General features: G+C 40.1%; 5 protein-coding genes across 10 annotated transcripts; 4 read left to right on the top strand and 1 right to left on the bottom strand.

Annotated features, from left to right (window-relative positions):
• The first annotated feature begins 1,259 nt into the window (after window positions 1-1,259).
• Window positions 1,260-1,982, top strand: LOC140799007 (pathogenesis-related genes transcriptional activator PTI6-like). The gene has a single exon (XM_073153104.1). It carries the CDS (start codon window positions 1,260-1,262, stop codon window positions 1,980-1,982), a length of 723 nt encoding a protein of 240 aa, XP_073009205.1.
• Window positions 1,983-4,930: 2,948 nt separating this feature from the next.
• Window positions 4,931-6,788, top strand: LOC140798578 (thioredoxin H4-1). Of its 2 annotated transcripts, none has more exons than XM_073152461.1 (5): window positions 4,931-5,064; window positions 5,142-5,200; window positions 5,324-5,419; window positions 5,969-6,091; window positions 6,363-6,788. In XM_073152461.1, exons 2-5 carry the CDS (start codon window positions 5,180-5,182, stop codon window positions 6,534-6,536), a joined length of 414 nt encoding a protein of 137 aa, XP_073008562.1. In that variant the 5' UTR covers window positions 4,931-5,064; window positions 5,142-5,179; the 3' UTR covers window positions 6,537-6,788. The 2 variants fall into 2 exon arrangements, with proteins under 2 accessions (XP_073008562.1, XP_073008561.1); XM_073152460.1 differs by having other exon boundaries at window positions 5,306-5,419.
• Window positions 6,789-7,097: 309 nt separating this feature from the next.
• Window positions 7,098-9,848, bottom strand: LOC140798576 (serine/threonine-protein kinase STN8, chloroplastic). The gene is made up of 4 exons (XM_073152458.1): window positions 9,213-9,848; window positions 8,842-9,015; window positions 7,856-8,260; window positions 7,098-7,643 (listed from the first exon to the last, which is right to left on the bottom strand). The coding sequence occupies exons 1-4, from the start codon at window positions 9,792-9,794 to the stop codon at window positions 7,296-7,298; spliced, it is 1,509 nt and encodes a 502-aa protein (XP_073008559.1). The 5' UTR covers window positions 9,795-9,848; the 3' UTR covers window positions 7,098-7,295.
• Window positions 9,849-11,413: 1,565 nt separating this feature from the next.
• Window positions 11,414-16,354, top strand: LOC140798776 (uncharacterized). 5 transcript variants are annotated; one of them, XM_073152815.1, is made up of 4 exons: window positions 11,414-11,532; window positions 13,966-14,243; window positions 14,329-15,047; window positions 15,129-16,354. In XM_073152815.1, exons 2-4 carry the CDS (start codon window positions 14,126-14,128, stop codon window positions 15,807-15,809), a joined length of 1,518 nt encoding a protein of 505 aa, XP_073008916.1. In that variant the 5' UTR covers window positions 11,414-11,532; window positions 13,966-14,125; the 3' UTR covers window positions 15,810-16,354. The 5 variants fall into 5 exon arrangements, with proteins under 5 accessions (XP_073008916.1, XP_073008913.1, XP_073008912.1 ...); XM_073152813.1 differs by adding an exon at window positions 13,558-13,638 and having other exon boundaries at window positions 11,459-11,526; window positions 14,329-16,354; XM_073152812.1 differs by having other exon boundaries at window positions 11,414-11,526; window positions 14,329-16,354.
• LOC140798775 (putative pentatricopeptide repeat-containing protein At3g11460, mitochondrial) lies at window positions 16,354-18,864 on the top strand. The gene has a single exon (XM_073152809.1). It carries the CDS (start codon window positions 16,549-16,551, stop codon window positions 18,421-18,423), a length of 1,875 nt encoding a protein of 624 aa, XP_073008910.1. The 5' UTR covers window positions 16,354-16,548; the 3' UTR covers window positions 18,424-18,864.
• Window positions 18,865-19,021: the final 157 nt, after the last annotated feature.

Raw genomic sequence — 19,021 nt, 5'->3', positions numbered from 1 at the left:
TCTGTATGATTATATTTAAATTAAAATTTTTTTTTATCATATTTAACTAATCTATAAGTCTAATATAAAGATATTTATTAGAGACAAGGTTATAAATAATTTGATAAGCTATCTCAAATAATTACTTATTAGATTAAATAACAATAATATTATATATATAATATTTTTATTATTTAAAATTCGATCGGCATTATTTTAGATAGCTTATCAAATTATTTATAAATTTGTCTTGATAAATATATTTATTTTTAACTTATAACTTAGTAAAATATAATAAAAAATAATAATAATATAAAAATGAGGAAGTAAATAGATACGGATACATACGAAAATGAAATCAGTTGAAGTAAATTTTGGTTTGACTGGGGTAAAATATAATTTGTAAATTAAAAAAAAGAAGAAGAAGAAGAAGAAAGAAACTCCACGAGCCTAGTCGCACCTAGAAATGAGGACGTGGTCGTCCACGTGGCGCATCACTGTATCGTCCGCTGGATTCGGCGGACGTTATTCGCGCTCTCCTCTCCATTTTGTAAATGTCCGTCCCTACGGTGGTGGACAACTTAACTGCTCCATTCCCAGTCCCAGAGATGGCTTTGGCTTTCCCGGCGTACCTACCCCTCCTAATCGAGGTTATTTACTGTGGACCCCACCAATGGCATATTCCTAATACCAGGCGTTAACGTACGCCCCCCATCAAATTAATGTACGAAAACGCCCTAAAATTAATTCAGCAATTACTCTGGCACTACTGCGTACAACAATTTTCCTTTCTCGTCCCTCGGTCCCTCCTCCCTACTGTGAGCTGTCCCTCACCACCAACCCAGTGGCCCATTTCCATATCGCGCGGTTCGAGCAGCGCCCACGTGTACCTCAGCGTTCGTGAGAGAGGAATTCCATAGGATCAGGCACGTAACGACCCCGACTCGCGTCTGCCCTACTAGCTGGATAGGGGTAAAATGGTAAGTAAAAAAAGTTGGTGATAATAACGAGGTACGAAAATTTGGGCTTCAAATACCATTCTAGCCCCCCAATCTTTAGCTTCGTTTCTCTCTCTCTCTCTCTCTCTCTCTCTCTCCCCCTTCCTCTTCTTCCTCTCCTCTATCTATTCCCTTCGTTTCCCGCCCTCTAAAACCCTAACTAAAACCTACACGCTGGTTCTCGGATATCTTCTCTTTACTTCGAGAGGGCATCTTCCTCTTACCTTTGCTCTTGATGAAACCCTGCGCCGCTCCGGATTGTTCAATCTCAGGCTCCTACCGATGGATCTGAGCAGGAAAATGGAAATCGCCGGCAAGCCCATCAAGTTCTCCGAGCACATCTTTGCGACCCGGAAGACGGCCCCGGCCGCCGGGAAAGCAAGAAGGAGGCGGGTCGTACGGGTCTACTTCACCGACGCTGATGCGACGGACTCGTCCTCGAGTGACGAGGAATGTGGCGTGGGATGGCGGCGCGTGAGAAGGCACGTGCACGAGATAGAGATCGAGGTCGCGGCGGCAGCGACGAGGAGGAGGGCGAGAGCGGCGTCGTCCTCGAGGGAAGCGACGGGCATGAAGCAGTTCAGGGGGGTGCGGCGGCGGCCGTGGGGACGGTGGTCGGCGGAGATACGAGACCCGAACCAGAGGAAGCGGGTCTGGCTAGGGACATTCGACACAGCGGAGGAGGCTGCCACCGTCTACGACTCCGCCGCGCTCCGCCTCAAGGGGTCGAAGGCGGTAACAAACTTCCCTCCCGAAAAGCCGGCGACGAGATCCCACCCCGAGACGCCGGTTAAGAGCTCGTCCCCGACTTCGGTGCTCCATTACAACGAGGATACAGCGTCATCTGGTTGGTTCCCCAACAGCGACGAGGACGGCGCCTTCGGCTTCGCCTTCGAGGCGCCGTTTGATTCAACGGAGTTCTACTGGCCGCGGCCGCTCTTTTGGGAGGTGGAATTCGGGGAGTTCGATGCGGACGTTTTCTCGCACGATATCGTTACAGCTTAGTATAAAATGACGATACTACCCTCCAGGTTCGAGTCTTTCGGCGAGCTCTGGTAGTGAGAGAGTGGCGGGATTTTTCGTGTTATTCATATTTTCTTAAGTTTTATTATTATTAGGAAAATAGTATATTTAGAGGGTGCCATTTACACTTGTTTGTTTCTTTTCTTCTTCTTTTTTTCTACGTGAGAGCTTAGCAGTCGGAGGTTTTGCTTTACTAATATATATATATATAACAAAGTAGTATTGATTTGGTGGATCATGCTAGGCGACAAAAGTTTTTGTTCTGGATAAGGTGCTAGTAGGCGACAAAAAGTTAAATGCTGGAGTGCATTTATTAATTAAATCCATACTCACCTTTCCCAAAAAAAAAACATGTAAAAAGAAATTAAACAAAATCCACTCTCTGGTGGACTTCATTAGTCTAGAGGCTAGACAAAAAAGTCTGCCCTTTTTTATATTTAGAATTCGGCAGATCTTTCCGTGAAATGGATTAAAACCATATAACATTTCAATGAATTTTTTTTAATATTTATTTTAATGTCTATGAGAAAATTGAACTTATGATTCCTGTTTACACCGGTGGCTTGTGTACTAAGTTCCATTCGACCCATTCTTGATGCATTTCTATCATTAGTATTTGTTCCAATTAGAATGATTCCTGTTTTGACCCGAATCAAACAGTTCGAAATAGTAATATAACCATTCATTTTGTCTAACCCTGGAGCAAATGAAGAACACTCCACTGGGAGAAGTTGGGACTTGTCACTGCTCCTACAGCAAGTAGCTTACAAGAAGAGAAATTTTTCTCCAGGAAAGGACGAATTCATGGCGGAAATCCGGATGCCTCTCCAGGCAACAACGAGGAAGAGGGTTTGTTCACTCACGTTTCACACAATAACCTGACAAATAGTTGGGTGATGGGTCTCTATCTCATGCCTTTCACTTTATTTTTTCCCCTCAGTTAATGATCTCTCTGGGCTACAGACTCCCATGCACTTCAAAAAAAGGAACTTATATACTATAAAAAAGGGTGACATGCTAGAGTGGCTAACTCTACATATGCCATCTCATAATATAAAAAGCACCCAATGCATCTTAATTATGCCAGCAAATAAGGAAACTATAAGCATTCATCATCCTGGAAAGAAACAATAAAATGCTTCCATTTGGCCTGCAGCTCTTGAAAGGAGTGATTGCTCACGAGCCTGATGACCAAAACCCATGCAATTAATGAGATCTGAGAAAAAGTTGGAGCCAATTCCAAAAGACGTTAATTAATTTCGGGACCCATTTAAGCCTTCGATCAAACGAGCAGTCCAATTCATAGCCAGTTCCAGTTTGGCAGGCAGAAGTCGGCAGGCAATGCCTCCTGAGACGCAGCATCATGTGGGGGTGGGTTACATTTCAGTGTTCTCCCTTTGATATTTAATGAGAAAGGATTTGTTAGCTAGATAATAACACGCTAACTACTCTAAAAATTAAAAGTAATTAAAAAAATAATAGTTTTATTTTAAATAATAAATAAGTCTGAACTCAATATCTCTACTCAAATACTCTGTTAACTCAATCACGCAGGAATTAAAAATTTTAGATTAACTGATTATCTAACATTATGCACTCACCACCGTATGACTAATGAAACAGTTGGAGTTATACTGATTATCTCTTCTTCTTTTGCTACTGGAATGAGTGTTATACTGCATCACTGCCATGCTAGTACTCCACTTGAGAAGCTCTCATATATATTATTATTATTATTATTATTTTAATTTTCCCTAATCAAGTCGTTTCTGGGAGCAGCATTAAGTGGCATGTGGGGGATCATTCCAGCACACAAAGGCATTGATTAATCTCAGATTCTTAACAAGTTTGGTTGTTGTTGCACATGATCTGCCCAAGTCGATTCCATGGATCCACAATCAAAATCATTGTCCTTGATGAATCGAGTAGTACCCGTTTCCAGATAATATGATTGGTTTCTTCCATGTGTGGACTTTAATCAGTTGCTGCCCTCCCCAAAGCCTCCTTCGATTTACCTGTCGATATTGGTGTCAGTGCCATCTTCACCTTTGCATACTTGATCCCTACCCCGCCAGGACTCGCATCATTAGTTGTCGGTGCCTTGCTCCGACTATTCTAGCCCAACCTCCTCGACCTCACTCTGCCACCTCCTCCTTATACCCTACTGTCACCACTCATCCTCCTCTTATGTCCACCGTCCCTCAACGTGCCGTGCTTCATTGTTGCTTTGCTTTGTTAGTGGGGTTTACAACTCTGTGAGATTGTATCTATTTTGGAGTTGCTTTGGCCCTAGCTTGCATCTTACTTCTTTAGGATTTGTAGTTTGCTCTTTTAAGTCTACTGTGGTGTCAACTGTGCCATAGGACACTGAATCAAAAGCTCTCAAACTTCTTCTTGCTTCCATTTGTGGTGTTGACGGTATTAGTCAAGCGGGATGGGATGCTTGTTTCCAAGTTTGTTATCATACTTTATTTGTTTCCTTATTTCTGTTTAGTACTGTATTTGATACTATGCTTCTTTGTTAGTTGATTTGAATCCTAACCAAGTGTGAACTTATTCATAAGCCGAAACCCTATTTTCTTTTTTTATTCACTATACCAAGTTGTAATAAATTGCTAAACTCAATAAATAACTTTCTCTAATATATATATAGAAGAGTCGAACACCTGGATACAAATGGCACAACTACCTATTATAACAATTAATCGCAAAGTAGATCATTCGATTCCGCCAGGTTAACCATATGAGGTGTCGAAGATTGCTAAGACCTTATTTTAGGGTCAAACTCTCCGAGAAATCATTTTCTACCCCACTCTACCCTCGTTCCGACAGCACAAATAGTCAAACCAGCAGACCCGCGAGGGCATTTTCGTCATTTACTGCTACCACACTCGTCCGGCCTATATCCCTCCTCCATGGCGAAATAAGCTATTCGTGATTTGCCGATCTCGCGCGCGAATCACCGCTTCGAGTGGGCTTCTCGATCTTGGATCGCGAAGCCGTCGATTTCCCCCCTCCAAAATCCCTTCCTCCGCCATTCCAATCGCAGAAGGCTGGGATTTAGGTATCAAATTGCTCGATCTTGCCTTGATCTACGATTGCAATTTCCGGCGGATTGCATTACTTTTTTCTTTTCCCCAGGAGAAGCGGATGATCTTTTAGTGGTTATTGATAAATAAATGGGAAATTGCTTTGGAAGAGTTAAGTTTTTCTTTTTCACTCGTAGTTTTTATTAAGAGATAATTTACTCAATTTTAATGGGGACTTGCTTCTTTTTTTTTTTCTTTCTTTACTTTTAATTTTAGAGTACTATTATTTGCCAGGAAAAGCTCGATTATTCTGGTGGCAATGTTCATGTCATAACTGACAAGAAAAGCTATGATGAGGAGATAGCACAATCAAATGAGGAAGGGAGTATAGTAAGTAAATTCCTAATTAAATGATTTTTTGAGACATTGCAATTGCTCTCCATTCATATCACATACTCAAAACTAATCGCAGTGGTTTCTCCTAATATCTAATCATCGATGTCACTCAGGACATGTAGAAATAGAGTTCTGCCAGAATCCTATTTTAACATAAGAGAGCCTCAGTGCTAATTGTGGATTGTTTATATTCACATACATGTATACATATACATGATTTTAGGTTTACGTAACACTATAGACAATGGCCATGAACATTACATTCTCGGTTTTCTAATCTTTGCGAATATACTCCAAGAAAATTTGGCTCACTCTTATGAACAAGGTGAAATTTTTTGCAAGCCTGACAAAATACATGAACACTAATTCAGGCATGAAAAGAATCAGATCAAATGGGCAATTCTAATCTCTAAATAGCGGTATGAGATTTCTCTGTGTTACATTCTGGTTTGTGTCATTGGATTATAGATGCTTCTCATGTAATATTACTTCTTCATATTCTTGCTTCATGAGATTTAACCATAAAAATCTACAATTGCACAGGTTGTGGTGAATTTCAGTGCATCATGGTGTGCACCATGCAAAGTTAGTGCTCCTCTATATGCTGCATTATCTACGAGGCACCCTTCACTCGTCTTCCTCGCAATAGATGTTGATGAGTTAGCAGTATGTGGGTTCTTTTATTCGGTCGCCTGTCCAATTTGCATTATTTTTTTGCTGGTCATGCTATATTATCATCATAGACAACAGATGCTTCATAATTCATATGAAGGCAATCAATGGAAATATATAGAATTTAAAGTAGACGTGTTGAAAGAAAGGAATGTAAAGTAAACTAAAAACAAAATAGGTGGTGCTAAGTATAATTCTCCTTGAACTTTTATGCGATGATGAATAGACTGCTGTGATTCCGATGAGTTTTGGTTGCTTTCTTCAGGAATTGAGTTCACTGTGGAATATTCGCGCAACTCCGTCATTCCTCTTCCTAAAAGATGGGAAGAAGCTGGATATGCTTGAAGGCTCAAACAAAGTGGAGCTCGAGAAAAAAATGGTCTTCTTTGTTGATTCACTAGCATGCCAACCTCAGCGAATTCAGGATGATGTACCCTGATTGGATAAAATAGCAGCAGGTTTTCTGCATTAGCCTTGAGTGCAAGGATCACGTCACTTGTTCTTGGATCTAGATCTGAGTTTATTTGTAATAAACTTCTGATAGGGAGCTGCTAGTTCTTCATAACCAGAGCAAAAAGAATGAAAGAAAGAATGGGTTAGAGCGAGAAAGAATAGCCTCGTACATGAGGATAGAAAAAGTTGATTTGTATCATTATGTTCTGATCAAGCTCAAGCCATCCTTCTTCAAGAACAGCTCAAAATTTCTTAAGTACCTGTGATATACTCTGATGTTGGTTCTAACCTTTCTTCTATAAAGAATGCTGAAGGCAATCAAGGAATCAGACTGGGGTTGTCTATTTATCAAATAGGAGGGGGAAAAGTAGAACATACAAACACTCTACTGAAAAAGTATTAAGTTTACCAGCAATTCTAGTAGAAAAATATGAAAACTTCATTCCACAAACTAATTGAAGAATACTCGTCGTGTGTACCAGTATAATATATTCCACAAAATGTATGAACTATTTGAGAAGAAGCTAACCAGGAAAAGTAATGATAATTGAGATCCAATGGAGGATATTTCTTTTAACTTGCTGCAATAGTATTACAAAATGCTTTCCTGAACACAGGGTTGATAACAACAAACACCCACTCTCCCCTTACCTAATTCCATGAAACAGAAAAGGGGCAAAAGGGCAAGACAATATTATACTAATCTATACAGAACTAATGTGTTGGTAAAGTCAGCAGAAATATCCTATTTGGTTAAGCTTAGCTTTGACAACACAGCGGCTGCCTGATCACCCCCTAAAAGAAAATATGGGTGTCTTAGGGCTGCAGCAGCAGATAACCGACCTCGTCTCAGCTCTCCTCTTTCTGCTATTAGTTTTGTTGCCAAATCCCATCCTCTACCAGAATCAAGATCAAGTACTCGTAAGTCGGGTCTCGATCGGGTAATTTCTCTCCACTTGTTTAGATCATAACCAACTGCCTTCAGCTGCGAGTTGAAGTTCTTCAGACCTGATGTAGACCTCAAAGTGGGAATTGCCATTTGCATCAGTATAATCCCAGCTGAGTACATGTCAAATAAATCGGGACTATTAAGCTGCAGCAAGCATAAACAAGTGTCAACAACTTAGTCCGGGATTTAATGATTTATGGAAGGTTGGATCCAGTGATATATGAATAGTTTGGATGGTTTATATTGATATGACCCTAAGAGGGCAGAACAAAATTTTTTATGAGACTATACATAATTACATATGTACCTTATATATGTGAAATCTGTAGAGAGAGCGAGAAAGAAGAAAAGCTAACCTGCCAAAGAACTGGAGAGAGAATAGCTGCAATAGGTTCTGGAGGAGGCTTGGGTGTTTCCTCTGGAAGCACGTATAGCTCGGGAGGACAATAGTCTGGATCAAGCAATCCACGGTTTGGTACATAGTTCTTGCCGATACGAAGGTCTGCTGCTGCGCCAAAATCTATAAGCTTGATCTGTCCCTTTGTAGTCACTACCAAGTTAGCCGGTTTTATGTCTCGATGAACAATTCCTGTATCGTGGATCTTCTTCAGAGAAGTTATTATCTGCCTCATTATTTGCTTAATGATCAGTGCACTTCTTTTAATTGAGTCAAGTCCTTGAAGGACGCGCCCAAACATGATGGACTCTAAGTTGAATGGAAAGTTTCTTTCGTTCATGTAATCTAGCAAGTTTCTGTCTCCCTACAACATGAGGTTACCATTAGTATCTTTTCAGGAAAATTGAGCTACTAAGATGATTATTCAATTATGATGTGCATGAAAGTACATAAAAATCATTAAATCCCGGACTAAGTTGTTGACACTTAGTACATAAAAATCTCTAGCAAAACACAAACTGGATGTGATACAAGAAAATTTGAAGTAGAAAAATAGAATGGAAATAATCCAGTTACCAATGATGTTGAAAAGCTACATGAAAGATTCAACAAGCAAAGACAGGACATAGCTTCACCATCAGCAGCAACTTCTACTTCATAGAAAATTGACAATTTTACTATGATAGGTTCACAAAGACTGCTGTCACACAAGAAGCCAATGCTTGTCTATAGTGTCAACCACAAGGCTTACTAGTTAAGTTCCCAGGCATCAAAAACATAGAAAAGAAATAAAAAAATGCCATTCAGAGGACGTGTAACATAACTAGGTCAACTGATTGTCCAATATCAAACCAATGTTAAGTTGGCCTCAATCCTCAGCAAATCAAGGAACACCCATTTTCGAAGGAAATTAGGAATTAATCGAAATGGTACTCATGGACATACCTCAAATCGCCACACGAGCCATTTGCCTCCTTTGGTGAATTCTGAAGATGTTTTATCGGCAATAAAACTCCCAAGAAACTCAGCACATGATTCGGGAGCCGCTCTAGAGACACGATAGTTAAACCACTCTTCAAAATCACCGCATTCTTCAGCTCCTATAATTCCCATTTTCACCTGATTAATAAACCACATTCAACAACCTAAAACATTATTTCCTCAGCTCAATACACTTAAATGCAATTGGCTAGTTAACTTAGCCTACATATCTAGACCGAATATGGTTTAGGCATTTCATCAAATAAGTTATGGGGACTAACATAATCTTCTAATTTGACCAATGAAAAACTAATGTTGGAAAACAATATCATTACCTTTTTCAAAATGACCTTCTCCTTGAACCTCTCATCCAATTGCACCCTCCTCCTCTTCCCCACCCTATCCTCCATAATGACATCCTTCGGCACAATGGCTCCTGCATAGACAACCCCAAACGATCCTTCCCCCAACCTCTCGCCGACAACGAAATCGCTCATCTTCAAATTCCTCCTCCCTAACAAACCGTCCAAGCCCAACTGCAATGGCGCAAAGATGTAAGCATCCACTGCTCCAATGAGCACGCCAGGCCTTGCAGTCAAGTAAATCCAAGACAACCCAACAAGAACCAGTATCTCCCATCTCTCAATCTCTGGTAACTTCGTCGCAATTCCTTCAAACTGGGTAAGAGTGTAAGTTAGGATGGGAAAAAGAGGGTTTTTTTCATCCAACTGAAGGCCGTTTGCGATGAGGTCTTCAGGGCTGCTTCCAAGAGTGGCACTGCACCTTCCTCTGCCTCTTCTATAAGAAGTTAGTGGGCTGTTGAGTTGGTAAAGAGAGGTGGGTTTGGGAGAAGGGAGGTAGGGGAAGGTGAGGTGGTTGGTGATGGATGCAGTGGTGGGAGGAAGAAGCGAAGCCATGAGTGATCAAAGGAGGATAGCTCTGCTTTGGTTGCTATTGCTTCCATTATGGACTCCGGAGAAGGGTCAGCAGCGGTTGGACTTTTGCCACGTGGCTAGCGGAGGTCTATCCATGAGGCGGATCGCATGCGGATGGGATAGCGGTCAAACCGTACCCGTATCCGTTTTGTTCCGTTGATGCGCATGGATCCGGGCCCGGGGGCATGTAAATTTTCAAATAAACCCTATCTTCTAATAGATTTATTATTCACATCCGTGTTTTTATAATCCGACCCTCTATTTTAAAATATTATGTCAGAGATACAAAGATTAAGTTCAGAAGTATTTAAAATATCTTGTATAAATTAACAAGGAAAAGATAGGTGTTAATTATAAAATTTGGAATATAACATAGATAATATATGAAAGAAAAATTAGCGTCATTCTATGTGATCCAGGTCAGAAATATCAAAGTAATCTCCATCTAGTAATTAGTAGTAAATGCCTATGAAAATTCCAGGAAGAAAAGTACAAATGAGGTGGTAAATAAAAGTGCCTAATTTGGCTAATTTGACGGCTTCCAGTGAAGCAACCGTGTCTGGGGACGAGGTCATCAGGTTAGTAATAAAAGTCCAATATGAATTGGTTGAACATTTGGAAATATATGACTTTATAATTGGAAAAGAAAATCGTCATATGATTAAATAATTGTTAATTATTTATCAAACATCCATCCAGCAGTACATGACGTTTAATACTGGAAATGACATACAAGCACACATAATCGGATATATTATTCCATAATTAGAAACCGCAGCAGCAGATGGATGATAATAATTATGAAGAACGGATCGCTGACGTCAGAACAACTTACGAAAGCTGAGAGATTTACTGGTCAAAGAGAAGAGCTAATTTATTTTTCTTTGTAATATATCTTTAACTGGGGCCTAGTCGTCATTTTCTCTAAAAAATAATTATGGGATAGCTGTCTTACGCTCTAGGTTTTAATTAGTATAGCTGCATAAGTAACAAATAAAGTTGAGCTAAAATAATTCTTATCACCTATGTCAACCCATATCTCAAACTAAAAGAAGAAGAAGAAGAAGAAGAAAACCAAGTCCACTGGCACTAAGGAAAAGGTCAACTTTTTTATATCAATTCTTCTTGCTATTAACATTATTATTATTATTATTATTATTATTTTAGTTTATGACTGAGCACTTAAATTAAGAGACAAATTCAAACATCTCAAATAATGTTTGAATGACTCTGACACGTTCTCCAAAAATTTCGTGTAGCAAGTTGTATTCGACTAAGTGACTCTGACCTCGTTTTACCTAAATTAAATACTAGCCCTTTTGTGTTTTGAATCCGACAAAAGTTCTCATTGCACACCCTACGTTACGAAATATTACTCTCGTAGTAACTTTGATAGGCGCTATTGAATTTAATAAGGGCTTCTGACAAATCTAATAAAAGACGGGGTTTTATTTGAAAAGTAAAAAAACGCGGGAATTAAAATTATATCATTATTGTTATTATCGCCTATCCAACTATTATTCGTTGTCGTTATGCTACCTATCGGACCCACTCTTTCTTTGTTTGAAGTATAATTAATAAGATATCTTCTTCTTCTCTTCAAAGCAACTACTTTTTATTCTCTCAGCTCTTCTTCGGTTCTTCCCCTCTTAGCGAAAGAGAAAAGAAATTGGCGAGGAGTTAAGAAGATATCGGGAGCTTTTAACTCTCGATGGTGTGTGTATGTCTCTCTATTTCTTTTCTTTCTTTTTCTCTGATTTCCATTCAATTCTTGTTTCTTAAAAGATGTTATTATCCAGATTTGAGCCAATAGGATTGTTCAATCTTTGATTGCGAACTTAGAACGCAATGGAAACTACTTTGGATCAATCAGTATGGAGGCTAATAATGCTAATTAGTTCTATTTTATCTCTTTATTCTATTCTTTTTGTTGAAACATTTGGGTAGGTTTTGTTGTGAAGCATATATGGTTGATTCTTCTCAGTTTAGTTGGTGGGTTTCGTGGAGATGATTTTGATCTCGCATATTCATGGTTAGTTCAAGTAGTAGTTACTGAAATTCTTCAATGAATTAGTCGATAAGTTTTCTTCACTGTACTCTGAGGAAGGATATCTCTAGATGCTCTGTTGTTTCTTTGAAGAAAGGAAGCAAAAAATAATTCTTTTGCTTGTACCAAATCAATATAGCATATAGATCCAGTGGATACTATGTTTCATATATTACATGTTAAGGAAAGTAATAAAGAAATTCATCCATCACCAATATCAGTGGAGCTGATCAAGGATACCAAAGATATCATATGATTTGGATTTTGGATTCACCCTACAAAGGGAGGGAAGCATTACCGACTTAAATGGTAGTAAAAAGATATATCATAAAAGTCACACTTACGGCAGCACAACAATTCTGTAAATAAGGTGGCAATGTTTTCTTAAAGGTTTGGTCTCTTTGAATTTTAAAAATATGTGTCTACATAAAACATATATATATATATACTTTTATTGTCTTGAGAGCAGATTTGGCAAGTGGCATGAGGATGGTTTGTGAAGGATGGAGAGCCACATTGGCGACATGAATCATTGAAGTTGCTTGAATTGTGTTGATGGCCATGATGTTTCCACTACTTGAGTTGTTCCCATTATTGGACTTGTGATTGGTGGGGTGAGCTTTCGAGGAGTCATATGAGGACTTAATAGCAGAATTAACAGTTTGAATATGTAGGATAGATTGGTTAGAGGTGTCAGCTAAGAATGCCTCGTGGCTCAAAACAAGACCACAAAGACACAATAAATATCAAAAGAAATGAGATCAGCGCTGGTGCTGACATAAGTTGCAAAATCGAATAATTAGATACAAGCTACGTAGGATGGAAAACACAAGATCCTAATCACTAATTGGTTTGTTGATAGCAGCAAGAGAGTTTGTGATCAAATATGCTGAAGATAATCAGCAACGGAAGATCTTTTAGGTGCAGAACACAGGTTCGTGAGGATGGTGATAATGTCTGAGACAAGATTGTATATGCTTCATGTGAAGTGGACGCACTGACGACGTGTTAAAGAATGCCTTCAGAAAGAGAGGAAATTATCTAACTAAGGATCAACTAATCATCTGATCATATTGTTCGATTCAATTTCGACATTGAAGAACCCATATGGATAATAGGGGATCGTGAAACATGGGAACCATTGACACAAATTAAAATGTTATGACCATGAAGAAGAGGAAGAAATTGAGAATGCCACGACATATAATTGATTTAAGTAAGTTTCAAAGGAAATTAGGGAGAAACATTAAGAGTAACTAAAGAAGAGATGGAAGATGGGACATTGGGTTGAGGAGAAGGAGAATTCATAGAATAAGATTTAGTAAACTCAGTGAAGTTATTGAAATGGCTCTGATACCATAGAAGTGTTTCTCACACAAATTTTATTCCGATGCTTACATATATGTACATGAATGTAGGGTGCTTTACATAGATTTAAAAAAAAAAAAATTCAAAGAGGCTAAAATCTTAAGAAAACATTGCCCGACATGTTGTCATAATGTGCAGCTTTTGTGGTATGTCTTTTAAATAGCATTTAAGTTGGTAACGCTTCCTTTGTAGGATGAATATAAAATTTAAATCATGCGATATCTTTGGTATCCTTGATTAGCTCCATCGATCTTGGTGATCGATGAAATTCTTTATTGATTTCCTTAACATTACATAGAATTGTCTTAATGGCTTCTTTTGTATCAACAGGCTTTGAAGATTTCAAACTTACATAGAGGATTTGATACCTGCAAGTGTTTATCTGTAAAGAGTTATATTTTATAGTTTCTGGTAATACCATCTGAGAGTCTTCATCATTGTTAAATGTTAATGACACATTTCTCACTCATTTGGATACATCTTACTTCTTGTGGTAAAACATATGCATCCTTAACCATGTAACTGATGGGGGTAGTTCTGTGATTCATATCCATGCATCTAGGTGCATGGGGCAAGACTCAAAAATTATACTTTTTGCTTTTGATGCATCCATTGCATTTTAGATTAAATCAGGCTAGTCTGCTTGAGTGTATGTTTCCATCACTAGGCACTAAATAAGTCTTCTAAATTAGCTTAAATAGGGAGACAAATTTCTAATAAAATTCTTAACGTATACAGAGATAATCCTGCAAGCTCATTTGACGAGAAGCAAGAAGAGGCATTCTGAGCATTGGACCATTTTACATTCTGAAAGCCTGAGGATATATAATTATGCCTTTTCTTCACTAGAAAGTCATTTCAGTGCCTCATTTTGTATATGTGATCTCCAAACACGACCATGGCTAGCACTGGCAAAAAATTTCGGTTTGTGAAATGCCCGGATTGTTCCAAGAAGCTCATTGAATATGCTAGTGTTCCTGTATATACATGCAGTGGATGTGGTAAAGTGCTTCGAGGTACAATCCTTCTTCAATCTGTGAGCATTGATGCATCTTTCTTATTTTTGAGAAATTAATGTCATGATTATTATCTGCCTTGCAGCAAAGAATCAAAATGATGCTGAAGAAAGTTCCAACTCGCTGTTAAATGAAATAGACAGTACTTTGGATCAGTCAGATATTTGCTCAGCAGATACGGTATCAGTCTCTTCCGGGGAACGAATAGCTCTCTATTCTTCAAATGTAACTGAAGAAAGAGGTTCTGGTATGAACCAATTTGCTTTCAGAAGTAGAAGGACAAGAACCCGTAACCAAGAGGATGAAAGCTTTCAAGCTAATATTTCGCACTCTATGAATAAACAAGTGGAGAGCTCTCCAAAACTCACTGAAGAAGGAAATATTGTTCCAAATTCAAACGATGAACTGTATGAAACATCATCCTCTTTCAGCCATAGCATTGCGTCCGATGAGGATATGCTTGATAGAGCACGGGGCACTATATTTTATGAGAGTTCAAGATCTTCAACTAGCAGAAGCTCACATGCTTATTATGGTGGAAGCATATCATCATCTGATGGTGGAAGTAATACTCATGCCCATGGTCAGCATCATCTTAATTCAAGACGAACTTTTAGACAAAGAATCGTGGATGATAAAAAGGAAAAGAAAGGAGACTTGTCGGAAAATGAAAGTATGACCACTGAGAGGTATTACTCAGCTACGGTGCAGAACTCTGATATAATAAGAGATGAGTTTTCTTCTATACATGGTGTCAGTAAGCAACTTAGAGGAACCTCACTTGACTCTGAAGATTTTCAGTTCGTAAGTAACTCAATAGAGTCGGAAATAGGTAGGTCCTCCAGATCTTCATCAAGAGACTCAACTTTTGATTTGTCCAATCAGGTGTCATCCAAGCTCCTTGAACATGACCGCACAGAGAGGCAGAGGAAGATGAATAAATTAAGAGAACAACTTAGTAGATCTACTACCGATCAAAGTTGGGATGAGAAAGCACATCGGCGCAGAGGTAGTGATCACCTGCAACAATTCTTTGCTCACAAGCCTAATCAGCAACAAGATCCATGTCTTAGATCAAACTCTACTTCTACTTACACTTATGGGACTCGTTACAGAGAAACTAGAAATGTTGCCGTATACAATCAGCAGACACAGTTACCTTCCTTGCCGCCCTCTTCCTGTTCGCATCGCCATATGGAAGATCAGCGACTGCAATTGCTGCCTAATCATGGCAATGGCAGATCTTGCGGGGGTCCTGCCTGGAGTCTACGATCTCGATCTTCTACCATTTATACCCACATTCCTGAGCGCGAATGCCAGCCTATTTCAGGCGGTGCTCCTTTTATCATCTGTAATTATTGTTTTAATCTGCTTCAAGTTCCATTGGATGCTATAATATCAAGAAGAAGATCAAGCAAGCTGAGGTGTGGCACCTGCTCCAAAGTTATTATGTTATCATTCCCTGCGAGTAAAACCATTTCTGCCTCTCATTCTGAGACTTATCATCAAGGAGGTCCAGTTTCCATCTCTGAAATATATGAACCATCCTATAGTGAAAGCTACTGAAGCTGAGCTGAAACCATGCAAAACTTCAGGTGGAGTTCATCTGGAGGGAGACCTGACAAGTGATGATCAGTTCTTGTACTTTACCGGCTTGGATTATGACCAAGGTTACTGAACTGCTATACGACAGCATGGAACTTGATGAAAGAAATGAAAGTATAGAACTAAGTACCACATTCTTGCCGAGCTTTTATAGAAGGTCATATGAAACATTGGATTGAGGGGAAGAGGAATAATTATTCCACATATGGAAGTTCTGGAAAAGATGCCAACATATGAGGTTCCATAATTTTAGGTGATTCATTGAGAAGATTATCTTAAAATAGGTGGTTTTCCTTGTGAATAATTCGTCAAGGAGGTGAAGTGGCTATGAACTCATTGGTTGAAGCATTTAAAATTCCAAGGTTTCTGAATTCATTTTTTTTATTGTATTTGTATGTATCTTCCATTTCTTTTCTTTTCCAGTGAATATATATTCATACATGTATTATTTTTTATTCGTGTATCCATTTTCTCAGAAATAAAAATCAATATTATTGTTTTGCTCATGTATTGCGATGTTAAAACTTTTTAATCAACATCAACATTTTAAAAATTGAGTTCTTTCTCTTTATAACATCAACATTTTGAAAGTTTGCTTGCATTTATATTTATCCGTCTGTATGACTTGATTGAACCTTTAGACCTTAAAAAGGAACGTAGCAGTTCCACCTCGTTCGATTATACGAATTCTCAGGGGATTATGATCGAACATCTTGTGGGCAATCCAACTACGGAGCCATGGAGCGCCCGAGTGCGAACCCTAGCTCGCCATGGGCACCATCGCGAAGCCCTTGCCCTCCTCCGCCACAATCCATCTCCTCCTCCATGCTCTCTCGCCCTTCCTTCCCTTCTCCTCTCCTGTGCTGCCCTCTCTCTCCTCTCTCCGATCCTTCAACTCCATACCCTCTCCATTAAATCCGGCCTCCTTCCCTCCTCGGATGCCTACCTCCTCTCTTCTCTCCTCTCGTCCTACTGCCGCCTCCACCTCCTCCCTTTCGCCCACCAACTGTTCGACGAAATGTTTCAGTCACCCGTTACTCCTCCTTCTACACTTCTCACCGCCTCTAATGCTCTCATCTCAGGCTACAGCTTCAATACGTTGCCTTACCAAGCTCTTGAACTCTTTCGCCAGATGCGCCGCGAAGGCCTTCGCTTCGACGCTGTCACACTTCTCGCTCTGCTCCCTTCAACATCTCCTCACTTTGCCCTCTCCGCTCTCCACGCCTGCGCTTTCCGTTCGTCCTTCATCGCCGTCCCCGCCGTTGCAAATTGCCTCCTCTCTTCCTACGCTCGTTTGGGCGCCGTGGAATTGGCACGCAAGATATTTGACGAAATCTGTCCAGAAAAGCGTGACCTTGTCTCGTGGAATGCCATGGTCTCCGCTTATGCGCAGAATGGTCTCGCTTCCGAGGTACTGGAGTTGTACCAACAGATGGTGGGAAATGCTGGTGTTAAGCCGGATGAGGTCACGCTTGTGGGAGTTCTCTCCTCCTGTGCACACCTCGGCGCTCGCTCCTTCGGCAACGGTGTCGAGCGGTATATACTTTCGGGGAAGCCGTCTTTTGGAGCTAATGTATTCTTGCAGAACGCACTGATTAATTTCCATGCACGGTGCGGAGAACTGGAAAGAGCTCAGGAGATATTTGACAGAATGCCCAAAAGGACCATTGTTTCATGGACAGCATTAATTGCTGGATATGGGATGCATGGTCACGGGGATGTGGCGGTTGAGCTGTTTGAGAGGATGAGAATGGAGGGCATGCGACCCGATGGCATCGCGATAGTGAGCGTCTTGTCTGCATGCAGCCATGGCGGGATGACTGACAAAGGAATGGAGTACTTTGATGCCATGGAGAAGGTTTATGGGATAAAACGGACTCCAGAGCACTATGCCTGCATGGTGGATCTCCTCGGACGTGCTGGCCGACTCAAGGATGCACAGGAGCTTATCAAATCGATGGCGGTGGAAGCGGACGGTGCAGTGTGGGGTGCACTATTAGGCGCTTGCAAGATACACAAGGATGTCGAAATAGGGGAATTGGCTTTCGATCGCGTGATCGAGCTTGAGCCGACCAACGTAGGTTACTACGTTCTGATGTCGAACATCTACTCGGACGCCGAGAGTTTGGACGGTGTGGCGAGGATAAGAGCAATGATGAGGAAGAGGGGGTTAAAGAAAGAGCCTGGTTGCAGCTATATTGAGCACAAGGGAAAGGTTCACTTGTTCATGGCTGATGACCACTCGCATCCACAGGCGAAGAGAATCTACGAGTCGGTATCTAAGTTAGAAGCTTTGGTGAAGCAGGATGGTGAGGCAGATGTTAAGAAGAATGAAGGAAAGAAGGAAACGCCAATGACTGGCTTTCATAGTGAGAAGTTGGCTGTTGCTTTTGGGTTGTTGAGCACTGAAGCTGGGGCTGAGATTGTGGTCATAAAGAACTTGAGGGTGTGTGAGGATTGCCACTCTTTCTTGAAGGCCATCTCTAAAATCGTTGACCGCAGTTTTCTCGTAAGGGATGCGAGTCGCTTCCATCGTTTCAGAGAGGGAGAATGTTCTTGCAGAGATTACTGGTGAAGTAGTACATAGACGTCCAGTAAGTGTATGGCATAGCTCTATATCACTATATGGATGTTGACAGAACCTCCCTACCAAGGCTGCAGTAAATATATTGATTTGGGGGCATTCACTGTTGATTGAAGGTAAATTTGAGCGATGGCAGAAAGTAAAATAGGATATATGTGGAGGAGATGAGATATCTCGGAGCTTTCCATTATACGAGGTTGATCTCATATCAGTCAGTGCACACCAGCCTGAGGGTTTTTGAGACGGCTGCTTCCAATTAAGCTGTTTTCAATAGAATTCGAATTTAGCTCATACAATATATGCCTATTTAATTGTCCAATTTTGAGAGACATACAAATTAAATGGTGTGGATTGTAGGCTGCTGACGAATGGCTTGGCATCTTAAGAGGGAGTTCATGACAGATGATTAATCTAAATCAGTAGAGTGGATAACTTGTGCAAGGTTTCCATATAATTACAACAATATGTAAATAAAAAGTAATAGCTCCGCAACATCATCGAACAGGTTGATTTGATGCATATGATTCGAAGAATCTATATTAATGACTGTAATTGTCTTCAGTTTATATGAATATCAGAAAACATACAG

Source organism: Typha latifolia, chromosome 12, assembly GCF_019914945.1.
Source record: "Typha latifolia isolate L0001 chromosome 12, TyphaL0001v2, whole genome shotgun sequence".
In the NCBI taxonomy this organism is placed as follows: Eukaryota; Viridiplantae; Streptophyta; class Magnoliopsida; order Poales; family Typhaceae; genus Typha; species Typha latifolia.
The sequence above is the reverse complement of the archived record's forward strand: the minus strand, read 5'-3'. Positions and strand labels throughout refer to the sequence as shown.